A 7866-nucleotide genomic window follows, 5' to 3' on the forward strand; every position below is an offset into this window, starting at 1 on the left:
GCCGTCTCCTCAGGAATTCCTGAGGCTGATCAGCTGGAGCTATTCCGCATCCTGGCTTCCATCCTGCACCTCGGCAACATTGTGGTCAGGGGGAAGGACCGCCGTGGGGATGGCTGCTTTGTGGAGGTAGGGTGAGAGTCTGCTGCCTGCACCCTGCATCCCCAACTGGCCCCTGAGCTGTACTGGCTGCAGGAGCCAAGTCCCAACACCACGGTGACTGGGTTGGTCCTTTTGCAGCCCGCTGATGAGGCCCTAGAGCTGTTCTGCACACTGCTGGGCGTTGAGTCACTGCAGGTGACACGCTGGCTCTGCCACCGTAAGCTGGTCACTGCTAGTGAAACCTACCTGAAGCCCCTCTCCAGGCAGCAGGCACTGGACTCCCGGGATGCCCTGGCCAAGCATATGTATGGGCAGGTCTTCAGGTGGATAGTGAGCCGGGTGAACCGAGCCCTGCGGTCGCTGGAGGGTCACCATACCTCTGTTGGCATCCTGGACATTTATGGGTAAGAGCAGCTCCTCTCTGCTGGGCTGCCTGGAAGAGCGCGGTCCTGCTCCTGCCTCAGCTGTGGCTGCAGGTCTACAGCCACCAACTGCTCCAGCTGGGACATGGGGCAGCACCCCTCCCTGCAGTGGGGCCACTTGGGTGCTTGTGCCTGGCAGCTGCATGAGACAGGTCTCTGCTGCCCACAGGTTTGAGATGTTTGAGCTCAACAGCTTTGAGCAGTTCTGCATCAACTATGCCAATGAGAAGCTGCAGCAGCTCTTCAACCTGGTGGGTGTCACCCAGATGTTTTTTCTTCTTGGGAGCTAGTGGGGGGGCTCTGCACATCCCTGCTGTGCTGTTGCTTCTGGTGCTCTGCCTTGAATATGGCTTGTGCTTCAGCCCCTGCACACATGGGACTCTGGGAGCTGGGCATGGTCCCCTCCTTTCTCCCAAAGTACTCCTGCTCCAGGAGCAGGGCTACTCAGTGTCTCATGGAAACAAAGCCACTGCCTGCAGCCTGCCTCTGTACACTCCTGGCTCAGTTCTGCTCTGTTCTCCCTGCCTTCCAGCATGTCTTCAAGCTGGAGCAGGAGGAGTATGTGACTGAGGAGATCCCTTGGGTCTTCGTTGACTTCTGTGACAACCAGCCATGCATTGAGCTCATTGAGGGCCGGCTGGGCATCCTGGACCTACTGAATGAGGAGTGCAAGGTGGGAAAGAGGTGCTGAGAGCAGGCTGCTGTGGCCACCCAAAGCCTCCCTTCTGACCTATTTGATTTTCAGATGCCCCAGGGTAGTGATGGGAGCTGGGCCCAGAAGCTTTACCAGACCCATCTCGGCAGCTCACACTTCCAGAAGCCCAAGAGGCCCATGGATGCTTTTGTTGTGTGCCACTTTGCTGGCAAGGTAGGGGAAGCTGTAGGGAGGGCTTGGCAGTGGCTCTGCACTGACAGGAACCCAGCCTACCCTGTCTAGAGCTGGTGGTGGCAGCTCCTGCAGCCTCACACTGTCCTGAGAGGCTGTGGCAGCTGCCATCTGTGCCCTCCCAGGCTGGGAAGTGGATCCTGCTGGCTGTGCTGCTGTAACTGCTGGGCTGCAACTCTTTACCTGAAGGTAGAAATATGGAAACTCTGGCTGTGATGATTCCCATCAGTAGCCTTGCAGCAGGACAGGAGCTGGGCGCTGTGGTCACTGCCAGCTCCAACTCCTGCAGGACTTCTTCCAAAAGCCTTGGACAGCAGAGCCCTGCATAAAGCCTGTCTGGGAATCTGCTAATGCTGGTGTCTGCCTTGTCTCCTGCCAGGTGGAATACCAGTGTGATGGGTTTGTGGAGAAGAACAGGGATGCTGTCCCTGAGGAGTTGGTGGGGCTGCTGCGAGCCAGCAAGGTGAGAGCCACCCTGAGCAGGGACTGTGTAGGGCAGAGCCTGGCTGGGTTGTGGTCCTAGGAGTCTGGGGCTGGGAAGGACGAAGGGGTTATAAGCCATGCAGGGTAAATACCTGTCTGCCTGCTGGTACAGCCCCATGCAGAACTGACTGTGGTCGGGTGCCCTGAGATGTGGGTACTCCCTACCCTGTTCCTCTCTTGGGTTTCCCCATCTTGTGAGGTGCCTTAGATATGTCTGCTGAGTGGGCTGGAGGGTCCTGCTGCTTTCAGGTCTGTCACTTCTCCCTTCCACCTTGCATGGCCTCTGTAGAAGGTAAGGGATATCTTGGAGGGTTCTTGAGCATGCCTGGGAAGGTGCCCATGGCTTGCACTTAGTTTTTCCTGGGGGATGCAGTAGGCAGGGGCACAGCTGGATGTGGCACATCTGGGCTGTAGCAGAGAACTAGACACTAAGCTGGCTTCTGTGGAACCTGTACACTTTTAGGGGCTGTCTCTCTTGGTGGGGGTGGCTCTGAGTGGTGGGTGATGCTTGCTGCAAGGTCTGCCTAGCTCTCACAGCTCTGCTCTGCACAGTCTGGCCTGCTTGCTGAGCTCTTCCTGGAGGAAGGGGATGGCCATGTGTCCCTGCAGTCGCGCAGGTCCAGTGGGCCCAGGATGGGTGTTCGCTCCAGCCGCAGATCGCTGCCCAGTAGCCAAAAGAACAAGAAGTCCATTGCCACCCAGGTATGGGGTGGGGAAAATGTGTGCTGGCCCTAGAAAAACTAGGCTGGGGTAGCCCCAAAGGGACCCCTGTGAGTCCCATCCTGGGGGACTCCACCAGCCCTGGGATGTTCTTGCTGGCCATGATCATGCTTGCCTTGTCCTCTGCAGTTCAAAGCCTCCCTGACCCGGCTGATGGAGATGCTGAGCAGCACCACACCACACTATATCCGCTGCATCAAACCCAACGATGGCAAGCAGCCCTTTGTGTGAGTGCCTGGCTAGGGAGGCAGAAGGGCATGGGGCTGGGGACGTTATGGGGCACTGCTGTCCCTACTGCCCTGGCACTTGGCTTGGAGTGTGCCAAGCTGTCTGGGTGTCCAATCTACATCAGCCCCTCTTTGCCCCAGGTTTGACTCCAGGCGAGCAGTGGAGCAGCTACGAGCTTGTGGGGTCCTGGACACTATCCGGATCAGTGCCTCAGGCTACCCCTCCAGGTACCCCCTTGCTTCAGCAGCAGCCTGGGTACTCCCTGTCTCCAGCCACAGCACCTCTCACCCCTTTCTGTCACCTACAGGTGGACATACCAGGAGTTTTTAGTGAGGTACAGGGCTCTGGTGAGCAAAGAGGAGCTGGCAAGCACTGGTGAGAAGCAGATCTGCAGCCTTGCTCTTGGGAGACTGCTCCAAGTAAGAGTCCTGCCTGGGGGGTGCAGTTGTGGTACCAGAGCATCCCCTGCAGATGCTTCTCACTGTGTGTGGGTGTCCAGCAGGGTACAGAAATGGGTAGGCAGGGGCATGAGGAGGAACCTGCCTTGAGGGAATTTGGATGGGGAGATCAGTGGCTGAGGGGCAATGCTCCTGGGGGGAGCTTGGCTGGGGTGTGCTTTGTGCCTGGGACTGACTCCACCCTTGCACGCAGGACCCCAGCAAGTACCAGTGTGGGAACAGTAAGGTGTTTTTCCGTGCTGGCCAAGTGGCTTACCTGGAGGAGCTGCGGTACCAGCGGCTGAGGGCAGCCTGCACCCTGCTGCAGAGGCACCTGCGGGGCTGGCTGGTGCGGAGGCGCTTGGGACAAGCTCGTGCTGCGGCCACCTGCCTGCAACGCCACGCCCGGGGCTGGCGGGCCCGGAGGTGAGTGTTGGACCGGACTGGGAGGGAGCCACAATGAGCTGAGACAGAGCTCAGCCTTGGAGTGAGCTGGCAATGGTCCTGGCTCTGGGCTTTGACCTGGGCATCCCTGTGGTGTGCCTGGGCTGCAGGCCTTGCTCCCTGTCCTCCCTGCAGGGTCACCAGGGTGCTGCGCAGGACCAGGGCTGCTGTGGTTCTGCAAAAGACCCTGAGAATGGTTCTGGCCCGGCGTTCCTACTTATGCATGTGCCAGGCTGCCATCACCATCCAAGCCTTTGCCCGGGGCATGTTTGCCCGGCGTCTCTACCAACAGGTAGGAGCCTGGCAGGACAGTGGGTGACCTAATCCCACCCCGTGGGGGCTGCGCTGTCGGCAGTGCCCATACCTCACTCTCCCTCTACAGATGGTGTGGCACCAGAAAGCCATGGTGATCCAGGCTGCTGTCAGGGGCTGGCTGGCCCGGACCCGCTATGCCCGCCTGCGTGGGGCTGTTGTCTACCTGCAGTGCTGCTACCGCCGGGTGCGGGCATGCCGGGAGCTGCGGAGGCTGCGTGCTGAGGCTCGCTCGGTTGAGCACTACAAGCAGCTACACAAGGGTATGGAGATCAAGGTGATCCAGCTGCAGTGCAGGCTGGATGAGCAGGTGGGTGCTGGCTTCAGCCCCTTCTGTGTCCCAGAGTGTGTGGGAAGAGGCTTTCTGCTGACGACTTCTCACCAGTCCCTGCGCAGCCCAAACCATAACTGCCCTTGTCTCCAGCCCTCCCCCAGCCCTGGAGCAGGAGCTGACCCTGCCTGACTTGTGTCTCCATGCATGAGTAGGAAATCTCATTCCTGGGTTTTCAGTGCTCCCTATGGATGTGGGGCTGGTGGTCCTGGGTCCCACCCATCCCTGGGTGCTCAGTTGGGTGTGGCCTTGCAGCAGTGCCATGTGCTGGGAACAGGTCTGGCATTGTGTGTCCTCCTGACAGCAGCTGCCATCACCCTCTGGGTGAGTGTCTCTGCTTTGGCTGTTGCCACCCCATTTCTGGGTGTCCCTGTGGAGGGGGAGGGAGGGCTCCTGTGGTGGGTTGGGGGAAGCAGGGCTGGCCAGGAGGTGAGTAATGGACCATAAAGCCATGGCAAAGCTCATGTGGGGTGGCATGTCCTGGATATCTGTTCTGCCAGGCTTGAGCTCAGTTTGAGGTGATACTGGAGGCTGAGGGCTCCAAACAGGTAGGTGGGAAGTGGGGTATCCTGGTGCATTGTGGAAGAGCAGCCTGAGTATGCAGGGGCTCCCCCCGATGTGATCCGTGTGAGGACATGCCCTTGTTCCTGCTCACCTGCCTGACATGCTCTGTCTGTTGGCCCAAGGCCCAGGAGAAGCAGCGGCTGGTGGAGCAGCTCTCGGGGCTGAACGCTGCCCATGCGGAGGAGGTGCAGTGCCTGCGGGCTGAGATACAGCAGCTGCGGGAGGATTCAGCCCGTGATGCCCTGGTCCAGCAGCTGCAGGAGCGGCTGGCCGAGCTGGAGAAGCACAGTGTGAGGAGCTGCCTGGGCCAGGAGGTCGAGGAGCTCAGGCAGGTCTGTCTAGGGATGCTCTTGCTCTGCTGGGGCTCTGGGGGGCTCTCCAGGGACCTGGCAGCATCTTTGCTTCCAGCATGGTTTGGTCCCTGGAGGAGACCTCTGGCAGGCAGGGCTGAACCCAGGCAGGGCTCTGGCTGTACCTGCCCCTCTGCTTTCCCACAGCGCTTGGCAGAGGTGGAAGCTGTGAAGCTGCAGCTGGGGGAGGAGAGGGATGCCCTGATGCAGCGTGTATTGGAGCAGTCGCAGGATCGAGAAGGTACGAGGGGTCCTCTGATCCCCTGGGTATGGGCTGGTCCTGCAGGCTTGGTGTCTTCCTGCATGTCCCCCTCACAGAGGGGCCCTGGCTGTCCGGCTTGTGCCTGTCCCCATTCCTTGCTGTGTTTGTCCCCACAGAGCAGCATCAGCGTGCGGCACGGGAGAGCCTGGGGCTGCAGCAGGAGCTGGAGGAGGAGCGGGCACGCTACCAGAGCCTGGTGCAGGAGTACGCCCGCCTGGAGCAGGGCTATGAGAACCTGCGGGATGAGGTGGCCTTCCACAGGGTGAGGGGCTGGCCGGGGACATGGTGAGGCTTAGGCAACCCCTCCCTCAGCTCCTTGTGCGCAGTAGGCAGTGTGGGCTGGTCCAGGGCACCCTCTGTGAGATGAGAGGATTCCCAAACTCACATGCTGGGGGATCCCTAAGCCAGGGATCCTCCTGAGGTTATTGCTGCTCTGCACTAGTGAGGGAACAATCCTGTCCTTTTCTCCCCACTCACTCAGCAAAGCACCTTGAGACGGTCTCCTTCATCAGAGAGCTTCTTGGGCTCCGAGAGCAGCTACTTGTCCTCCATGTCCACAGCTCCCTCACGAGATGGATCCGAGCAGCAGGCTGAGGCTAGTGGTGACACTGGTGGGGGGACAGGGGGTTGGAAGTGGGAAGTGGATTGTCCCTTCTCTGTCTCTGGGAGCAGCTGTGCCCTGGGACTCCTGACTGGCAGCTAGTCCGACAGGGGAGGGGTGTCCAGCATGGGCTGCTGTGCCAAACTTTGTCTCTGCACCCAGGGACTGGAGGAGGGCTGGCAGCCAGTGCCAGAGGGGCCACAGCCCAGTGGTGAGGCACTGCCAAAGGATGGTGTGGGCCAGGATCCCTTTGAGAAGGCATACCTTCTCCTCCTGGGGAAGCTCAATGCTGTCAACGAGGAGCTGGCGCGGACCCGGGAGGAGCTGCGGAGGTCCAAGGCCCCTGTGGAGCCAGAGGAGAGGAAACTGTTGGACTTCCTCAAGCGCAGGGTGAGCCCCTGTCCCACTGCTGTGAGCAGGGCTGGATCCAGGCTGGTGGGGCTGGCCTCACCCTGCTCTCCTCTCCCTGCAGAACATAGCCGAGATGCTGGGACTGGGCAGGAGCCCGGAGAAGGTGGCAACGGATGATGACTTGAAGCACGCATATGATGCGGTGCAGGTTACCAATAGGTGAGTGTGGCCTTGAGGAGATGGTCCCCAGCTGAGGCTGGTGTCCCCCCACTGGACTGCTGCATCTGTGCTGCTGGTGGGGCTTTCTCTGGTGCTTTAGCCAGCCACAGCTTGGGTTGCAGCTGCCTGGCCTCTGCAGTGCTGTGGTGCTGGGCAGTTGCAAATCCTCTTGGAAGCAGCCCCCACTTCCCATGTGATGGGCACCAGCAGCCCACCTGGGCTGGGAGAGCAAGGGCAGCTTGCCCCTTGGTGCCCAGCTGGGTGTGGGGTAGCCCTGGCTCTCCTTCCTTGCTCTTCACTGCACCCAGATGTGCTTTCCTTGGGGGGCTGGAGCATCCCACCTTGCTCCCAGCGTGGGCATCCACACTGCATGAGCAGACTGGTTACCCTGGGCTTAAGAAGAGCCCTAAGAGGGCAGGGCTGGTGCAGGCTGTTGCTGGGCTGTTCCAGGTGAGCTCAAGGCTCAGTGCAGCTGGAGAGGAGATGCTCTGCCCTGTCCCCAGTGTGCCTGGGCAAGGAAGTGTTCCCAGCTTGGAGGCTTCATGGGAGAAATCCTCCCCCCCCCAGCAGCCTCCAAGGGATGCAATGTGGCAACTGAGGGAGGTTGGGGCCTCAGTTTCCCTGGGTTGCACGTGTGTAGGTTGCTGGCAAGTCAGCTGCAGGATGAGAAGCAGCAGCACGAGGAGGAGGTGGAAGGGCTGCACCTTGACATCTGCTCACTCAAGCAGCTAAGCCAGCAGCAGGCAGCCCTCATCCAGGACCTGCAACGTCACCAGGATCAGGAGGGACTGCAGCAGCATGTGCTGAGGCTCAAGGAGGAGAACTTGGTAAGGGGTGGGGGCTGGGCTTGGGGCTGGCTTCTACCCCTTTGGCCTGTGGCGAGCTGCAGCAGCCCCTAAGGGAACAATGTGGGACACCCTGGTGCATCCCCCCAGCTCTGCTCCCACCTAGGGAGTGGGGGTGTCCAGCCAAAGGAGGCTGGCTGAGCCCTACCAGGGCTGTCCCTGCCCAGGAGCTGGCCCAGAAGCTGCAGAAGCAGGAGAGGACCACAGTGAAGCTCCAGAAACAGTTGAGAACCTGTGCAAAGCAGATCCAGGAGCTCACAGGCAAGTGCCTGCATAGGAGGGAGGCATGGGACTGGCTTTGGGGGGGGGGGG

The 7866-nt window shown here is 60.3% G+C and overlaps 1 protein-coding gene across 1 annotated transcript in view; it reads left to right on the forward strand.

Moving 5' to 3' along the window:
- LOC104507296 (unconventional myosin-Vb-like) overlaps window positions 1–7866 on the forward strand; it is a gene marked incomplete at its 5' end in the record, with an annotated part of 13031 nt that overhangs the window by 2258 nt on the left and 2907 nt on the right. The window contains 22 exons of the mRNA XM_010148529.1: window positions 14–126; window positions 238–503; window positions 691–772; window positions 1054–1194; window positions 1267–1389; window positions 1787–1870; window positions 2180–2182; window positions 2443–2592; window positions 2740–2837; window positions 2979–3065; window positions 3146–3257; window positions 3490–3701; window positions 3855–4011; window positions 4102–4341; window positions 5049–5258; window positions 5424–5517; window positions 5655–5800; window positions 6020–6133; window positions 6302–6529; window positions 6612–6709; window positions 7350–7536; window positions 7722–7821. Of these exons, the coding sequence (XP_010146831.1) occupies window positions 14–126; window positions 238–503; window positions 691–772; window positions 1054–1194; window positions 1267–1389; window positions 1787–1870; window positions 2180–2182; window positions 2443–2592; window positions 2740–2837; window positions 2979–3065; window positions 3146–3257; window positions 3490–3701; window positions 3855–4011; window positions 4102–4341; window positions 5049–5258; window positions 5424–5517; window positions 5655–5800; window positions 6020–6133; window positions 6302–6529; window positions 6612–6709; window positions 7350–7536; window positions 7722–7821 (3045 nt within the window). The remainder of the gene's footprint in view (window positions 1–13; window positions 127–237; window positions 504–690; window positions 773–1053; window positions 1195–1266; window positions 1390–1786; window positions 1871–2179; window positions 2183–2442; window positions 2593–2739; window positions 2838–2978; window positions 3066–3145; window positions 3258–3489; window positions 3702–3854; window positions 4012–4101; window positions 4342–5048; window positions 5259–5423; window positions 5518–5654; window positions 5801–6019; window positions 6134–6301; window positions 6530–6611; window positions 6710–7349; window positions 7537–7721; window positions 7822–7866) is intronic.

The sequence above is a fragment of the Eurypyga helias genome, unplaced genomic scaffold (assembly GCF_000690775.1).
Source record: "Eurypyga helias isolate BGI_N326 unplaced genomic scaffold, ASM69077v1 scaffold16893, whole genome shotgun sequence".
NCBI lineage: Eukaryota > Metazoa > Chordata > Aves > Eurypygiformes > Eurypygidae > Eurypyga > Eurypyga helias.